This window comes from Gallinula chloropus (genome assembly GCF_964237585.1).
Source record: "Gallinula chloropus genome assembly, chromosome: 26".
Lineage (NCBI taxonomy): Eukaryota > Metazoa > Chordata > Aves > Gruiformes > Rallidae > Gallinula > Gallinula chloropus.
The window spans coordinates 706,104-724,900 of NC_140111.1; the positions used below are offsets into that span (position 1 = coordinate 706,104).

At 47.5% G+C, this 18,797-nt stretch overlaps 1 protein-coding gene across 4 annotated transcripts in view; it reads left to right on the forward strand.

Annotated features, from left to right (window-relative positions):
* The first annotated feature begins 3,803 nt into the window (after positions 1-3,803).
* The window catches only part of CDC27 (cell division cycle 27), a 29,980-nt gene continuing 14,986 nt past the window's right edge, over positions 3,804-18,797 (forward strand). For all 4 annotated transcript variants that reach the window (XM_084275601.1, XM_084275603.1, XM_084275600.1 and 1 more), the window contains exons 1-8: positions 3,804-3,960; positions 9,702-9,777; positions 12,156-12,303; positions 14,383-14,508; positions 15,354-15,451; positions 15,943-16,097; positions 16,183-16,397; positions 17,064-17,178. In XM_084275601.1, the coding sequence (XP_084131727.1) occupies positions 3,934-3,960; positions 9,702-9,777; positions 12,156-12,303; positions 14,383-14,508; positions 15,354-15,451; positions 15,943-16,097; positions 16,183-16,397; positions 17,064-17,178 (960 nt within the window). In that variant the 5' untranslated portion in view covers positions 3,804-3,933. The remainder of the gene's footprint in view (positions 3,961-9,701; positions 9,778-12,155; positions 12,304-14,382; positions 14,509-15,353; positions 15,452-15,942; positions 16,098-16,182; positions 16,398-17,063; positions 17,179-18,797) is intronic.

An 18,797-nucleotide genomic window follows, 5' to 3' on the forward strand; every position in this document is an offset into this window, starting at 1 on the left:
ACGTGTTTTAAGCCCTGCAGTAGCGAAGGCTGAGGGAATGGCAAAGACTGAGCAGGGAAATTTCTGAGCTGAGAAACATCAACGTTCCCACTAACGTTAGAAAGACAATGGACAAGGTGGTGCCACTGCTGCCTGCTGAGGTGCTTTGTGTTCCTCAGAGTCTGCCTGAGGAAGACAGGGAAACAAGTTTCTTTCAGGGAAAACATCCCTCTGAAATCTATTCAATCTCAAAGAAAATCCACATTAATAAGAGCTGGCCCAGGCTGCCCTGCCAGCTTCTGATGGGTTTGTTATCTCACTCCATTCCAGTGCTGGGCTCCCAGAACATTCCAGTGCTGGGCTCCCTGGTATAAAACAGCCAGGGATCTCCTGGAGAGAGTCCAGAGGAGGGTGTGGAGATGCTGAAGGGCCTGGAGCATCTCCCCTGTGAGGAAAGGCTGAGGGAGCTGGGGCTGTTCAGCCTGGAGAGAAGTCTGAGAGGGGATCTGATCAATGGGGATCAATAGCTGAAGGGTGGGACACAGGGGCCATGGGCAGCCTCTGCTCAGTGTCTGTGGGGACAGCCGGTGTGGCTGCTCTCAGCTGCCTCCTGCTCCTCTCTGTGCAGTGGCTGAGAACAGCTGCTTTCAGTTCCCACTGCTTGATTCAAACGCTCAGAAAAAGCAACATCAGCTGTTTATAGATGCGATTTTTAGCTTCTGCCTGTGGTATTTCTCCAGCTTCCATCAGGGAGAATGTGGGCATCTCGTGTCTTTAATGTGCTATCTGTGTTTTAGCCTCTCAAAGGACCGTGGTGACAAGGTGAGGAAGGATGCTGCTCGCTGCATGCTCACTCCAGGGTCACGTTTGCCCCTGCCACCACCGTGGCATTGGCTCCTGCAGAGGAACGTGCTGTTGCAGAGAGGAACGGAGCAGAGGAGAGGTGGGGGACCTGCCTGAACTTGCAGGGGAAATCCCCGACACAGACTGGGGGGCCACACTAGCTGTGATATTCCTGCCCTGGCAAGCCAAGAGGCTGCACCCTCACCCCAATACGCAGTGTGCAGCCCTTGCATTGGAGCCTCCAGCTCCTTCGTAGACAGGAATGCCACTGTGCATGAAAAGCAAAGAGACTCTTGCAAAGAGACAGACAGGGAGTGGTGAAAAATGATAGAGCTGGGGGGGGGGGGGGGGAGGGGCGTGAAATCCAGCCTTTGAAGCACCCTGGGGGTAACAGCCCCACACATCACTTGGGGGACCTGTTCTGTCTCTTTAGGGTAAAGCAGAGTTGGTTTGTACCAAAGGAGGTTGGAGTGAAGCCCTTGAACAGGCGCAGTAGGTCCCTCTACACCTCTACATGTGCCCCCATGCCCTGCCCCCTCCTCTGGAAAGGCTGAGGATCCTGAGGAGCAGGTGGTGGTGTGTCTACAGGTATTTATAAAGAGCATCTCTGGACAGACACCAGCGAGTGACCCCTCAGGCAGGACTGCACATCAGGCCTGCAGCAGGCTCTACAAACCAGGATGCCCTAAGACAACGGTCAACACTCTCTCCTTTTATAGTTCGGATGCTTTGCTTAGAGTGCCCTGGACCTGGGGGGGGGAGGAATAACCCCCCACTCTAAGGAATGCCGATGGCTGTATCTCCTCAGGCTGCGATAAGAGAGAGACTCATACCAAAGATGGTCTGGATGTCAGGAGAGTTAGCACTGTGCTCTGTGAAATGGAAGACAGATGGAGCCAGCTTTCATCCTGAGGAGTTATCAACCCCTGGCAGGAGGGCGGTGAGATCGGGATGAGGAGGAGGAGTACGGCCCATGCTCCTTGGAAAGCTCCCTCAGCGCATGTACACACACATCATCACCACCACCTGAGGTCAAAGGCCGTTAGGGAAACAGACACTTCCCTGTATCATTTTGTTCAGCAAAATTGCTTGTGTCCACCCGATAGCAGCCAGGTACCCATCCCAGGGGGAGAGCACTGCCCCGTGACTCACTCTGCCACTTGTCTCAGGTCATGGACTGCAGGAAGCTTCACCTTGCCTATGCCAAGCTGCTCACACCCTGAAAGCCAACACCTGCAGATTACTGGAGCGATAACCAGCTCGTAAATACGCTCTTCCCTGGTGTGGAGAAAGACGTGGGAAGAGAGCAGGGAAGCAGGCAGGCCCAGCCCTGCTGCCCCACACGCACCTTCTCAAGCACCAAGCACGCAGCTTCTACTCGTGTGTTAAAGCTGCAGCCCCCCAATCCTGTGTGTGCTCTGTGGTGCTCAGCAGCACTGCAGGCGGTGCCAGGATCACAGGACATCAGGGGTCGGAGGGGACCTCGAAAGCTCATCCAGTCCAACCCCCTGCCAGGGCAGGAGCACCCAGACTGAATCACACAGGAACACATCCAGGTGGGTTTGAATGTCTCCAGAGGCGACTCCACAAGCTCTCTGGGCAGCCTGTCCCAGGGCTGTGTCACCCACACAGGGAAAAGCTTCCTCCTTATATTCACCTGGAACGTGCTCTGCTCCAGCTTGTGCTCATTGCCCCTTGTCATCCTTAGAAAGATTCCCTAACCCTAAACCCTAACCCTAACCCTCACCCTTTGTGTGTTTATAAACATTAATAAAGCCACTCCTCAGTCTCCTCCAGGCTAAAGAGGCCCAGCTCCCTCAGCCTCTCCCCACAAGGAAGGGGTTCCACTCCATCTTGCTGGCCCCGTGCTGGGCTCTTTCCAGGAGTTCCGTGTTCTTGAGCTGAGGGGCCCAGAACTGGACACAATATTCCCAGTGTGGTCTCACCAGGGCAGAGTAGAGCGGGAGAAGGGCCTCTCCTGACCTACTAACCACCCCCCTTCTAACACACCCCAGGATGCCATTGGCCTTCTTGGACACGTTGCTGGTCATGGGCATCCTGCTGCCCCCAGGGCCCTCTCACCAAGACCAGCCAGGGCCCTAATATCCCATTAACCTAAAATTCTCAGGAAAGGCTCAGAGAGGCCTCAGCAGCTCTTCTAAGCACGAAGCAAGTTCTTCAGGCAGCTGAGCTCAAGCCCGAACCGTGTGAGCGGGATGACGAGGGAGCAGAGAGCCGTGAGCGGCCTTACGGGGGGAGGGTACAGGGAGCGGGCCCGGGGCACTGGAGACCGGCTATTGATGGGCCGGTGTTCGTAACTAACTGGGGTAGGTCTGCATCTTCATCCCAGCCTTTTGGGCCGAGGGCCGTGAGAGGAGGAGCCGGACAAACTGGCACCTGCCAGCAGCGCCCAGCGGCGCCATCGAATTAAGCGCCCTGCCCGGGGCTGCCGCCTGCCCGCGCGGAGCCGGCAGCGCCTCGGGGCTCCCTGCAGCGGGACGGGAGGCGCGGGAAGCCCCGGCCAAAGCCCCGCAGCGCGGTGCTGGGTACGAAGCGCAAGTCTGGGCCTCGCAGAGGCGCTCTGAGGGCCGGGGCCGGACGGCCGCGCTACGGGCCTGAGGCAGCAGCTGCCCGCCCCGCCAGGCACAGCCCCGCGCGGCGCCTCAGCCCAGCCGGACGCCGCCGCCGTGTCACTGCTCGGGGGCATCGAGCAGCCACCTCCCGCCCCGCCCCGCCCCGCCCGGCTCGGCTCGGCTCGGCAATCTCCGGCCTCGCTCGGGCGGTTCCGTCAGCCAAGGCGCTTCCGTTTGGCTGCTGGGGGAGGGGAGCTTTCCCAGCTGTTTTCCGCCGGCGCTCGGCTCTTTCCGCCTGGCGCTTCGGGTATTTCCGGCAGAGGGTTCGGGTGTTTCCGTCGCCAGCTTCGGGCGGACTCGGCGCTCGGCCGGCCTCGTTCCTTCCCTCCCGGGCGCCTGCCCCGGTAACGGTTGCTGGGAGTTTAAATGAGCAGGGGCCGGGCCGGGCCGCGCCGCTGCCGGGACACGCACTGAGGCGGGGCTGGGGCCGCCCTGCTCCGGGCTCGGCGAGAAGGAGGCGGAGGCCGGGGAGAGCAGGATGACGGTGCTGCAGGAACCCGTCCAGGTACCGACCCCTGGGCGGCTCGGGCTCGCCGCCACGGTCAGGCCCCAAGGCCCGGCCCGGCCCGGCGGGGGGAGCCGGACCTGTCGCGCCTTCGGCTCCGCGGAAGAGGCCTCCCCGCCGCTGGGCCGCTCCTGAGGCGGGGGGGAGAAGGGCCGCGCTCCGCTTGTGCCGCTCCCGGGAGGGGGCTGCGGCCCCGGCGGTCCCCTCCGCCGGTGGGAGCGGGCCCGGCCCGCAGGGCGCTCCGGCCGCTCTCCGCCGCCAGCCCGGGCTCCTCCGCCCTCTTGGCTGGGAGCCTGCGGGGCTTCCTCGCTCCTTCGTACGCCCCTTCCCCATCCCCTACGCCTCTGGGACGAGCTGCCCTCGGCCGTTCTGCCCCTCTCGGGCCCCCGCCCGGGGGCAGCCGGCCTCCCCGCAGGAGGCGCCGGGCTCCGGCGGTGCCGCGGCTGAGTCGGCTTCGAGAAAAGGCCCTTTCGGGTCCCCCCGGAGCCCCCCTGGGAGACCTGTTGATTCCTCTCTCCATCTCGTTTACCTTTCTGCCTTTGCTGCCGTCTCGTTTTGAAATGCTCACGGCGTGCTGGGCTCTGCGTGTCTCGCAGGTGAAGGACGTTTCTCCTTCCCGAGGAATCTTTAGATCGGCTGGAGACCCAGGAGAGAGAATAACGTAGATTTAGGGTTTCTACCATGGTTTAGCCTCACTGTAGCTACCTTGGTGGGCTTCCTGCTCTTGTTCTCAGTCTCACCATCCAGCAGGCATGGTTCACAGGATTAAGAGTTCCTCCTCTTCACCTTTCCTGTGTGCCCATTACTCGAACTTTTCTGTAATCTTCATTAATCAGGTGTCTTATTTCCCTTTTCTTTTTTGACTTTTAGCTTTTTATCCGGGCGGGTTGTTTTTTTCTATTTGTGCTAGGAACCTCTCCCCATAAGTGTCTTACTAGGATGTGATTGTGTTCAGTAGTAAATGTCTGGCTTTCCTCTTTGCCTTTAATGAAAAGTGGGAAAGAAAGAAAGGTCCTCCCATGGAAGGCCACCCTGCTGATTTGACCCTGTCTGTGCAAGATGGTGACAGTGGTGGCATTCTTGTAGACCAGGAGTTTGTGTCCTTCTACTCACCTGGTTTGAGTGAGGTCAGTGTGGTGCTGGAGATGATTTTGGCCACCTGGTGCCCCTTCTGCAAAGGTCATACTTAGGCCACTGCTGTTATCCTTGGGGCTGGACTAGTGTTTTGCACCAGCTTGGTGTTCTAGGAAGACATGGGGTTGCACTAGAACAGTAAGCAAGAATGCACTGCAGGGTGAGTGGCAGGAAACAATATTGAATGTTTCCGGTACTGTGTTAATTAGACTAACCAAGTGGAAAATGCTTGTTATTCTGAGAGTTCCCTGATGGAAACGTGTAGTCTTGCTTTCATTTTTCAGAAGGGTAAAGACTCTCTGATGTCATTCTCCCTTCCTAAGCTCTTACTGGTTTGGATGCTCTGATGACACTTGCTGCGTGTAATATATCTATTTAGATTCCACCCACTTTCAAATGCCAAAGAATTCCTTTATCAGTGGCTCTGCTGCTGTTGGCTCTGCTGCAGGAACACTGGTGAGTTTGGGGTTTGCTACTTGTTGTGGCCTTGGCTGTATTGTTCCTTCTGGTGGTAAGGAAACCACCAGTGCACCACCCAAAATGGGGTAGACACTTGAGTCGTGTCAGGATCTGCTGTTGTAGCTTGAAGTCCTCTTTGTGCCATGGCTGTGAGCACTGGTGTAGAGATTGGTTCTTCAGGGCCTTTCCAAACCAGCTCCTGGTTGTCTTCTCACCAGTGGAACGTGTCCAGTGAGTGGTCTCCGTTCTGCAGTAAACATCTGGGTGAAGTTGGTTGCGTTTCTGAGTTGCTGTTTTAGCTGGAGTCTGTGTATTTACTCTGCTCTTCTGATTATTTTATTTTAATAACATGATTGGAAAAGTTGACCCTACTTCTCATTTTTGTCATTGCAGAGATTTTTCTCCTGCCTGTTTGTCTGTTCTCTCACAGCCTGGCACATGTCTACAGGGCTTTGCGTTCCAGGAAAAAGCTCATCTTTACAGTTGTGATATTTATCTGTTACACTTTGCATAACAGAATCTGTGTGTGGAAGTTGCCTTATAAATGTTGGCTTTTAATTACATTAATGTCCCAAAAGGCATCCCGTTCACTGATTAGATTTTCACGAACTTCTTTAGTCCCTGAAGGTGAGCAGAAGTGCCAGGGTGTACACAGGCAGCAGACTTAACTTGACCACATCAGGAAGCACAGCAGAAAACTCTTCGGTCCAGACATAAAGCTTTGTATCCCATATGCTGAGAAACAGACTGGATGTCTTCCAAATACTTCTGAAAAACATCTTGGAAACAAAATAAACACTTCCCTGGGAATTTATCTCTTCAAGGTGATCATCTGCTGTGACCCACTTGAGCTCCAAGGCTGCTGTCATGGCTGAAAACATGCAATGCCGATGTCTGATTGTTTCCTGGGAAGCCTTTGTGTAACTAGTAAGCATAGCACAGCTTGTCACAGGAAACACTCCTCTGCTCACCCTGAAGATGCCTGAAATCATGACAGGAACTGCTCAGCCTGTCGATAGGCTATGAAGCATTGAAGATCATTTCCAAGGCTGTGTAACTGTCAGAAAAGAACACCTATCTTTCAAGAGCTCTTTGGTTTAGATATGAAGGCTGCTTGGGCAAGATTTTCTGGGTGGAAGATGGAGCTGTCTGATTCTGGTTTGTTGTGGGCTTTTCCTTTTCTCTCTGAGAATGCTTTGGTGCAGAGCTACAGCTGGTATGGTAGTTCTGGAATTCCTTTTTCTCACTCTGCATTTGTGAGTTAATACATATTTGAAATGAGTGACTAGAGCCTGAAGGTTCATCTAGGCTGCCAGCATGCTTAAAAAACCCAGTTCAAACACTTCAACCTTCCCTTTGGTCCGTGTTTGTAGCCCTGAGAATAGATGTTGCAGCCAAAGTATCTCAGCTCCTTTACACACTCTTGAGGAGGCTTCTTTGGGCTTCTATTGTCAGGTTCTATGTAGAATTTGGTGACCACCATAAGAAGGAAACCCAGTGTTGGGATTGAATTTGTGGTGGTACCATGTTCTGCTCTGAAGTCGTTTGGGATTAAATAGCTTTTCTTGGATAAATGCCCTTGAAGCCTTTTGTTTCAGACCACTCTTCTGGGGTGGCTTAGCCATTGTCATGTGCTGGTGATGCTGTGTAGATGCATTGACCTTCTGCTAGCACAAAGGAAACTGCTGCTTTATCAGGAGTTGAAGTTTCTGTCCAAAACTTGGTTCTGAAAAGGTGCACAAGAAATCTTCCTTTTCAAGAGTTGGAGACAGTTGTAGTTTAAACATCTGTTCTCATAGAAAATGGTGACTGTGTGGGCATGGCCTATTCCCTGTCACCTTCCTGTCATCTTCTGCCCTTCGAGGAAAGCCAGTACGTGGATCCAGTCCTCAGCATCCATCTGGTGAAGGCTTGAGTCCAGCTTGCACCTATCAGATTGCAAAATGACAATTATTAGATAACAGGGATGCTGACATCTTGCTTTCACCAGGGCTCGACTCAGCAGCCGTTGTTATTTAAGCTGGTATCTAGTGTAGCTTTTACAATGTGGTGGTGGGATAGCCAAAAATCACTTCTGTCCCCTCTTAGCCAAGATTGTTTCTGGCAATTTGCTCTTGTTTGAGAAGTCAGATGACATTGATTTCACCACCGCTGCCCCCACACCTTTGTTTTGTAAGCACGCTGGGCTACATCCCTGTAAAGCAGTATTTGTAACCTGAAGGTGACACAACCTGGATAGCTTCATCTGAACGGCACTCCAAACCTGGTAAAGGAAGAGCTGCTGCTGAGAGCGGGAGGGAGAAGGAGACCTTGGGCTGCTGTAGCTTGGGGATAGTGTGGAAGGCTTTAACACCTGCCTTCTGTCTTGTACTCTTTGTGCCATGCTGTCTGCAGTGCACAGAACCACGTACAGCCTTGGAGCTTTTCAAGGTAAAAGGGAGGAATCCCTTAACTTCAGCCAGAGCCTGCCTTATCTGGAGTGTGGAGTACAGCCAGGGAGAAATAATAAGGTGTTTGTATTCTAATAAGCAAACTAAGAGAATATGGCTTTAAATATTTTCACACGAGCTTAACTGTTGACTTTTTAAGTGTATTGTTGGGACCTACTGACAGAGAGAAAACAGTCTCTCTGCAGAGAGTTTGTGTATAATATCTGTATAGTAATTGGAGGCGCTGGTGTGTACTGTTCATGGAGGCTGTGTAGGCTTCCCCTGGAGAGAGCTCGCACATTTTTCACACCCTGAGTTTGTCAAGTTTGTGTTAGAAGCAGCAGCATATGGTACGTGTAACTTTGTGATGTTTGGATGGTTTTTTAGATGAAATTTCTGCTTGCCTTTCCTGCTGGGAACAGCATTACAGGGAGCTATTTCTATGGCTCTGGAAGATGGAGGTTTAGTGTTGGGAGTGTCTGATGGGTATCAGAAGCTAATTCTGAAGTCCTCTTTGTGCCATGGCTGTGAGCAGTGGTGTGGAGATTGGTTCTGTGGCAGGGGGGTTGGAGCCCTATGATCCTTGGGGCCCCTTCCAGCCCGTGCCATTCTAGGATTCCATAATTCTGTTTCTCCTTGGTTGCTGTTGAATCGTGGAGAAATACCAGACTGCAACGTTTTGAGTGCCAAAGCTCAGGTGTTTGTATTGGTAATAACAAAACTACTGCAAAATGGCTGTTTGCTGCTGCTGGGAAAGGGCTCTGGAAGCTGAGCAGGACTGCCAGGTGGGAAGGAGCCGCAGTCCGGACACCGGCGCTGCTGCCCGCGGCACACAAACCCCGATAAGCAGCCTCACCGCCGCTTGTATCGCTGTGGGGAAGAAAGGCTGAGCACACCTTTAAGGGAGTTATTTCCCCCACCCTGTTCCTCCTTTATAGATAATGATGGGTTTTAATCTGATCTGAAGAAAATTGGCTGAGTGGTGTTTGTTGTGACACCCCTGTACCCCAGCTGCGTTCTTCAGCTGGACAGCTCTTGTAGTTCAGCGAATGGTGACACCTGTAATGGTGTGAGCAGTTTGGGCACCTGCATGTGTGTTTGATATGTGCCCCATCTCTTGAGTCTGTGCAAATATGGACAGTCCCAAACTCTTGAGTGTGGTGTTCACAAAAAAGATCATATCCTGAAGCAGGTGGCTGGCTTTGGCCAAGCACGGGTCTATGAGCAGAATGCAGAGGTAGGCTCATATATATCTGTATGTATCACCGTGTCAATCTCCTTTGTGTTGCATTCTGTGTGTGATACCTCACGATTCGAATGAGTGGTGGTGCAGAGCAAAGACCCCAACAAAATACTGCAACTCAAATCAGGGGATCGATTCATCTTGGTCCCTAAGGGAACACGTACACCTCTTCAAGGAAAACACCGTGTACCTGCCATGCTCGCTCAGCAGTCTTGTGTTGACACCCGCAGATGCTGATGGGATTTCTAGTCCTGTTCTTAGGCTGGGTCGTGACTGCAGTGTGAAGTCGTTTGGGTTTGTTTAGGTCTCCTTACTAATAGTTGAAACAACTAAAAATTGGCCTGCATGTTTATCCTTCTCCATTCTTCTTAGGACTCTAGCAAAACAAAATTGATCTTTGTCTTTTGACTGCAAGAGCTAATGACTTGCGTTTTTAAAGCTGCTCTCTAAATTTAGGTTATTTCCTTGTCTTGCAGGCTGCTATATGGCAAGCACTGAACCACTATGCGTACCGCGATGCAGTGTTCCTTGCAGAAAGGTTATATGCAGAAGGTATGTACCTTGCAAATTTAAAATTGATGCTTTTTTTTCCTCCAATTTTGATGTAAGATTTTTGAGTCTCCGATCCTGCTTCGTTGTGGTCTGGCTGTGGTGATGATGAAGTTTAACCTTCTGCTTGGGGAAAGCAGAACAATGCCCTGCAATTATGGTAGCAAATCAAATTGGCAGTGATGTTGTTTTCAAGTAAAGCCTCCTTAAAAAAATTAAACTGAGTTGTGTGTTCAAGTATTCAGTGATCTGTGGTACAGTATCAAATGGGGGAGAGGTTTTTTAAATAACCTCAAGCATTGCACGTATTCCAAGGGCATTTGAGGATAGCTGCAGCACACATTGTCTTTGCTAATAATGCTGTTCAGATATCTTGATTGCTGTGTTAGCTGAAAGAGATAATCTTACATCAGTGAAAGAGAAGCGTAGCAAGATGGAGACAGTAAGGATCAGAACCCATGGAATAGGTATCTCCTGCTAGCCTTGTTCATTGTTCCTCTGTAATGCTGTCAGATCTTGGGGAGCAGGCTGCAGCAGTACAAATCTGTGCTTTCCCTGGGTCCCCCGAGTGTTGTGTTTTTGTATTCTAGCCCCTCTCTGCCTTAACTTTTCTTCCATGACCTCAGATAAGCTTTCTGTTCTTCTCTCTTTCTTGCTCTTCGTTACTGGTGTTCAGCTTTTCTTCTCTATTTTGAAAGGCTTTATCCCCTAGTCACCAACATGGAAAAACCCACCACAACCCTTAAGCTGAAATATAAGCCAAATATAATTTCTCATGCTAAACAAGTTGAGGTTCTAATGTGAATTAAACTGTGCAACCTGCTTCATGCTGGGTGTTTGTTAGGAAGTGTTCTGCTTTCAGTGGTCTGCCTGGTGTGCCCCCAACACATTGATTAATAACAGAAGCACAAACCTAATTTTTTGAGGAATAAAGACTCCCCCCATGTCAATGCTACCCATGAAATTTGGGGCTTCCCATCTGGTGCTTAAATGAGGAGGAACCACAAAGGATAGGGTAAGATGCCATAGCTGTATGTAATCTGTGACTGTATCTGGATAGGTCCTTTTTGCTTAAAAAAACCCGTAAGACAGTTAAAATTAAAATTTAAAAAGTCATGCAGGTATTTCACATGCTCCCAGTTTAATACCCAAGTGAACACTGTGGTGTTGAAAGTTTCAGTTGGTAACTTTACAGTAAGGTTGTGAAGTTCCTTCGTGGGTTAGCCCTGTGCTTTACCTTGTAATTGTACCTACAATCAGCAAGTCAGACCTCAGTCTGAATAGAGTGTTCTCAGTGTGGTGCACAATTCATCTCTGCAAGGGAAGAAGTGTTGAAGCAGACATCAAATCTAAATAGTTCCACTTTCTGCCACAGAGAAATGCTTCTGTCTTGATTGCACTTGTTCTCTGTTTAGATATTTTTTTTCTTTCCCCTTGAAGCTGCTTCATTCAGAATTTATAAACTTGTGAGGACTCAGCTTGGGAAGATTTGTAGGAGAGCCTGTCCCTGCTGCTACTTCTTAACATAAATAAAGCATCTGGATAGTAGCATTAAGCCGTGCTGTGATGAGTGTGGGCAGCAAGAAGGACAAGGCAGCGTTGGGGTAGAGGTGACTGGTAACTGGCTGACTGGTCATCAAACTAGGAAAGTCTGCCCCACTGAAGTCATGTGATGATACAGTCCAGTGCCTTAGGAAAAAGAACAGAAGTAAAACTGCAAACAGGGGAAAAAAACCCACTTGAAATTAGGTTTACCAGTGTTACTGAGGTGGTGGTCGGGCACTGGCACAGGGGGAAATGGTCAGTCCACTGAGCTTGTCTGAGTTCGGAAGCGTGTGGACGATGTGCTCAGTCCCGTGCTCTGGTTTGGCAGGGCCTGTGTGGAGCCAGGAGTTGGACTCAGTGATCCTTAGGGGTGCCTTCCAGCCCAGGAGATTCTGTGGTTCTGTGAACACAGGCAGAAATAGATCTTCCTTCTGAAACCTTGTGCTGCCCAACAGCCCTTGTTGGGCTGGGGTTTGTGCCCTGCTTGAGCTAGTTAGTGCAGCGTTACAGTGTTGCCAATGAGTTGTTAAAGTACATCTGTTCTACTAGGAATAACAACTTTGCTTGGCTTGCTGTCATTGTAACAAGCTGGCTTATCACTTATTTAGATTGGGTAGCCAGAAGGATCAAAGTTCTCTTACAACAGTGAGAGTCGGTGTGGTGGAAGTTTGTTACATGCAACAGATAGAGATGCCCTTCATTCAGTAGGGAATTTCTCTAATGCAAATACTTGTGTTCTGGTATCTTGTTCCTAGCTGGCTTTTACTTCCAGCTCCCAAATTTCTTGTATCCAAGCAGTAAATACCCAACTGATGATTTTTTCTTTTCTCTTGTAGTACATTCAGAAGAAGCACTGTTTTTACTGGCAACGTGTTATTACCGCTCAGGAAAGGCCTATAAAGCATACAGGCTCCTAAAGGGACACAGCTGTACTACCCCACAATGTAAATACCTGCTTGCAAAATGTTGTGTTGACCTCAGCAAGTAAGTAAATCCTTTATGTTCAGTGTAGGCTTACAAAGACTTGTTTTATTTCTCTTTGAAAGCTGTCATAATGCATGAACTAGTAAGTCTTTGGTCCTTCTGCTCTAAAGGTTGCTATAAGCTCAGTTCATTTTGCTTTCAGGTGTGGATCTAACAAGGTTAACCCATATTGCCCATAAGAGGTCTAACTTCCAGAGGGGGTGTCAAACTCTGTAGGGAGAGAAAACGTTGATTGCTGAGATGTCTCAAGGAGACTGTTCTGGGAAATGTTTGGTTAGTTTTGTGTCTCTGATACTCGTTTCATTAAATGTTTCCAGTATGAATTTAATGGTCAGTGAGCTTGTTCCTCTTACCCAGCTATTGCTAATAGATGTGTGCAGGAAAAGATAGCAGAAAGATCTGTGTTTAAAAACCTGCAGTAAACCTACCCTGACTCCACATCCAAGAATGCTGTATTCAGCATCAGAATTACTGTGATGCTGCTGCGTCCCTGTCAAGGAATCTTGCTGCTGTTCTGGAGTCTTAACAGCAAGCACACAGAACGAAATAGCTCCAGGCTGTAACGCCCAGAGAGTTTGCTCATGAGGGTGCTTCACTTGTGTAGGCCTTTCAGCTCAAATGGGGGGAACTGAGGTGCAGAACAGAGAGGGTAATGCACTGAGAAAGGGCAAACTGATCTGAACAGAAAAACTTTAAATACTGTGGGGGTGTTTTACAGCAGCGTAAATGTCTCTCTGTATAAACCAGCTTGTGACCCTGTGTTGGGGCTTTTTTTGTTTGTGTGTGTTTTGAGTGGCCTTTCAGGGGTGAAAACAAAGTTTATTTGTTTAGAATAATGTGATGTTGGGCATTTCACATAGCATAATGTGACTATTTTTCAGGATTCATGATCCTGCTTGCAACACGTAACCACAATGCAAACTGCCTCAGAGGCAGCAGGAGAAGCTCCTTAGTCTTTGATACTCTCTTTAGTAGGCGAGTCCTTTGACATCATTAGAGTAGTGAGGATGCCTTAACTTGCTGTGTTTCTTTTGACACTCTTAACATTTATTTAGATATTAGAATATGGGGTGGTTTTGCATCTTCAGTTGAAAGGGAAATCATGTTAATGCTGTACTTGGAAAGGTCCCAGTGGAGCAAATTTGTAGCTCATCGCTCCCTCCCTCGCTTTTTATGAAGTCTGGTGTGTGCACACAGCACATCAGCTTCTGAAATTGTTTCAGTTGTTATAGGTGGGACTTCTGAAACCTATTCTTTAGAATGTATTAAATTTATCTGTTGTTGTTAGTTATATGAGCTGATTTATACAGATGTACCTTGTTTTCTTGTGGGAATGGTCTGTTCTCATAGAAACATCTACAAGTAGGATTTCAAGTGGAGGCAGGGAGAGATGATTTGTTTGTGCAGGTGTCTGTCTCAAATGCCAGAAGAATGCCTGCCATCCCCAGCTGTTGTATAAAGGCGTTTTCAAGCCTGTTCCCTCTGAGTGGTGCTGCTTGGTGCAGGTGTAGTAGATGCAAACAGAACCTTTGTTCTCCTTTTGAGCCCCTCTTGCAGGAAAGCAAGGCATTAAAATCCAAAATCTGTGCAACATCCCAATAATGGATCTTAACTTAGTGTGTGGAGCCTGACAGACTGTATTTCTTAGCTTGGAAACAAACCCAAGTGTCATCTTACCTTGTCACTAGGGAGAGTGCCTTCAAAACATGGAGTGTCCAGAAGTCTCTCTTGTCCTGTTCAGTATTCATTCTACCTCAGATTAGTGACTTCTGGAGAAGTCTTTTTGGATCCTGTCTCTTGCTTTGGGGTGATGTGGTTTTTGGGGTCTGTTTTTGTTTTCTTCCCTCTCAGTAGTGATGTTTGGCTTCAGAGTGCTGCATCCCCAGTGTACTGTGTCCCTTGATGTTGCCAAGGAAACCATCAACTGTTTAACATTCACTGGCAGGAATCGGTTTGCCTGTGGTCTGAAACTTGTGAACACTGATGGTGGATTTCTGTTTGTTTGCAGCAGGGTGAAAACACTGGACTACCAATACTGTGAGCCTTGTAACACCTTTAAACCTCTTTTTTTTTAAAAAGGCTTGCAGAAGGAGAGCAGATCTTATCTGGTGGAGTGCTGAACAAACAGAAAAGCCATGATGACATTGTTATGGAGTTTGGTGACTCCGCATGCTTTACTCTCTCCTTACTGGGACATGTCTACTGGTAATGTACCTTTTTTTTCCATTTTGTCTAATAAAGCTTGGAGCTTTTTAGTAGACCAAGCCTAATTTTAGCCCAATATATTTTTAGAGAACCCAGGGTACACCTGTCTCTGGGTTGCATGGCCTGCACAGTTTCAGAGTACAGTAGAGGCAGGCAGGTAGTTGTGGAAGCCATCTAATGCCAGAATGGTTTGTCTTTCACCCAGAACTTCTAATTGGCCTGAAAACAGAAGTTCTCTTTTTTCAGGTGTATAGCTATATATATAGCTATAACCTTAAATTTTGGGGACTACCAGTCAGAATAACTACACATTTAAGTGTGTTTCTTTGGCCTGGCACACAAGAAGGGCTTCTATAAATGTGAACGAAGTTGAGTAGGTAGAGTGGGGTTCTCAGGTTCTTCCCCAGTATGCCTGTCTTAAAAAAAAATATTTCAGAAAAACTGTCTTTGTGGTGAGGTACTTAAGTGTTCAGTTTATCCTCTATTTTATGTGCAAAATTATTATCCATAGGTATTTAAAATAGCTGAAAGGCTAGTGATCAGGGTGGTCTCTGTATTAAAAAAACCCCAAAACCAACCCCCAAAAACCCCCACCACTGTTGGAAGGAACAGCATCTTTCCAACATGAAAATTCTTAAGCTATGTTAGTGCATATGTAACTCCTTTTGAGGATTCAAATATGTCAGATAACTTCAAAAGACCTCAGTATTACTCTGTGGCTTGGGAAATGGGGAATGTTGCTGTGACTTCCATGTTTTTGGTTTTCAATCCCACTTCTGGGAAGCTATCTTGAACAAAAGTGCAGTTCTGAAGTTCTCCTATACACTCTTAAATTCTTCTTGCAGCAAGACAGACCGGCTTGCCAAAGGATCAGAATGTTACCAAAAGAGCCTTAGTTTAAATCCTTTCCTCTGGTCCCCTTTCGAATCACTATGTGAAATAGGTAAGTCTGCAGAACTGCTTTACTAGTGAAGATGTTTGCTGTGTTTCTGATTGTCAGGCTTTCTGATTTGCCACTGCTATGTGGCAAGGTTTATTTTACTCCCTGTCCAGAGCTAGGTAAGGAAAATGCCAGCAGAATTCTTTGGGAGTAGTTTTTCTGAGCACTTAAAATACATTAAGCCAGTGTTTACAGCTTGTATCTTGTTTGCTTTATTTTCACTCCTTTGGATTTACCAATGCTATGGTTTTCAACCTGCAGTTAGTAGACCTTTCTTCTCAGAAGCATGGTTTCTAACTTAAAAAGCAAGTCTCTTTTTTTAATAAAAAACTGATTGTGAAAGAACACTTCTGACCTAGTGTAAGGGACCTTAAAACAATTAAATAAGAATGCATCTCTTCTAAAACACTCTGTCCCTGTCCTCCTTGTTTCAGACTGGATATTCAGCATATAGACTCAGAAATAACTATTTAAATCTCCTTCCAATCTTGCAGGTGAGAAACCAGACCCTGACCAAACATTTAAATTAACATCTTTACAGAACTTCAGCAGCTGCCTGCCCAACACTTGCACAACATTGGTATCTAATCACAACATATCCCATAGACAGCCCGAGACTGTCCTCATGGAAACTCCACAAGACACAATTGTGAGTTTTGCTGAAATGATTGTCTTCAACACAGTGTTTCTGGCTTAACTGAAACTCAATCTAACATCTGTCTTCTGTTTCCCAGGAGCTGAACAGAATCAACCTAGAATCCTCCAATTCAAAATACTCTTCCTTGAACACAGATTCTTCTATGTCTTACATCGACTCGGCTGTGATCTCACCAGATGCTGTCCCTCTTGGGTCAGGAACTACCATACTGTCTAAACAGGCTCAAAATAAACCAAAAACTGGGCGGAGTTTACTGGGGGGACCTGCGGCTTTGAGCCCACTAACTCCAAGGTGAGGCCCTGAGATGAAGGATTTCAGTCTATAGCTGTGTTGTGATTTGGAAGGGGGAGGGTGCCTGGTGCTGCACAACATACTCGAACGTGTGTGTTGACAGCATGTTGCAAATAATGCTGTGGAAGCAAAAACTGAGCGACTTTAGTAATCACTCTTGGTCCTGGTGTTCATCTCTTCTGGTTTTTTAGCAAGCAGTTGGTATTTTAATGAGGAGAGAGGAAGTGTTGATGCAGTACATCACTTGTGATGTTCCAGTGGGAAAAATCTTTAAAGGAATACATTTCTTCTCTGGAATAAACTTCATTATGAAAAGCTGCCCTTAAGAGCTTTCCTTGAACAGCTCTCTTCTAAAGAGCCTGTAAACACGTGCTCTGTCCTATGTGCTGTGTTGGTTAAACAGAGTTATATTACAAGCTGTTAATGCTTGGATGGACTCTGTCTGCTGTGCAGGCAGCCAAAGAAAGTCTGTATTTCTCAATTTTGGGAATAAAACTGTTTTCTAGTGGAGTGGCTTTTATAGATGAAGGTAGTAAGACATTAGAGGATTGACATGAACCAGTGAAGTAATTCTGCATCAGTTGATCTGGGTCTCTGGTTTAACCCCAGAATCAGGGTGGCTGTCATGGTCTGACACTCACTGACCCTTCTTCACTTTGTTCTCAGCTTTGGAATTTTGCCGCTAGAAACCCCAAGCCCTGGAGATGGATCATACTTGCAAAACTACACCAACTCTTCATCTGTAATCGATGTGCCATCCACAGGAGCACCTTCAAAGAAGGTACCTTGCGTGCTAGAGCGTGGCTGCTGTTTGTTGGGTTTCACACTGCAGGGTTCTCTAGAGGAGAATCCACAGTGGGGTTAAACACACATCGCACGTGAGCGGAGTTGTGCTGGTTGTGAGGAGCACCCAGCTTACCTGCTGCTTACAAGGCTTGTTTTGAGCAACAATTTAAGTAGGGAACTGATTGCTGCCTCCTTTAATTGTGAAAATGGCTTGTGTTAATTAAGTTAGGATTAAATTTGTCTAATTTGTCTGCAAAGTGTTTTATAAAAACCTCTGCTCTTACTAACAATTATTTAATGCTGTGAAATAGTATTTTCAGCAGCTCAGGTATGTGTGTAGGCTGGTGAGGGGAGCAGATTGGTTTGACTACAGTTGGTCAGGTATCTCCCTGACACAACTTGTTAGACTTCCCTGAAGTGTTAATTAAAATTCATTGCAGAATAGTCTCTTACATTGAAATTAGAGTTTCTAAACCTTCAACAGTTTGGGTTTCTTTAATTTTTAGAATCTCCAGCTAAGCAGATGAGATGGCAAGAAGAAAAAACACCATGTTTCAAGTAATGATCTGCCTTGTAAATATTTACAGCTTATTGTGTCACTTCCTTTGGCTAGCAAAACATGGTTTTGTTTTCTCAACTTTTATAAGCAATAATCTTCTGTTTCTAAATAAAACAAGTCCTTTTTCTGTCACCCAAAATGCACAGGCCTGTGCAGACTGTCTAGCTGGTGTTGCTAGAGGCACATGAAGGAAGGTGCTGTACCTTCTGCCCACCTACCATCAGAGAGATGTATGAACAGTAATGCTTCTAAACAGCAGAGGATTCATAACTTCTCAGTGTGCAAGGTGGAGTCTGAAGACAGTCCCAACTTGAAGTTTTCACTTTTTCTTTTTTCCTCAATTTAGTGCATTTTTAGGGATGACTTCAAATAAACCTAGAAGCCTCAAGTGAGCTGCAGCTAATACTTTCTTGCCAGCAGTTCTTGAATTCTAGTTTGCAGATCAGTGATCAAAATATTGCTGGTGGTCTGTGGAGGGCTGACTGGAGTGGTTCTGTTTCACTCAGCTGCATCTTGTGTAGAGGAAACTAAAAATTGTCTTACTCTGGAAGAAACAGCCCTAGTTTCCATAGTGATAAGTGAGAGGTGGAATGCTGGTGACAGTTGAAGAACCACTTGTTCCTTTCTAAAAACAAAAAAACCTGAGTTTTTTCCTTATAAATGTTAGTAAATCTTGAAGTTGTGTGAGGGATGCTACTGTTTCATAGGTAACCAAGTCTTTAAAGTTCAGTGCAAATCGGTGTAGAATTCCTCAAAGTGTAACTCGAATTTCCATCTTTGCTGCAGACAAACCAAGTGGGTGCTCAGCTTGCTGTGTTATTCTGCAAGTGAATTTTGGGAGCTGATATAAACAGTGTTTGTCTTCTCCCATTGGTGTAATACTCAAAGGAGTAAAAGCCAGTAAGGAGATAACTGTTTTTCCATTTGGATGGGCTTCTGAAGCTTGTGACTGGAAACTCTGGAATCTCACTGCCCATCCTGTCTCTAGCCATCTCATTAGTGTAACGCTTTCAATCAGTTCTTAGTCCTGCTTGCTTTTTTGCCTTTGTTCTGTT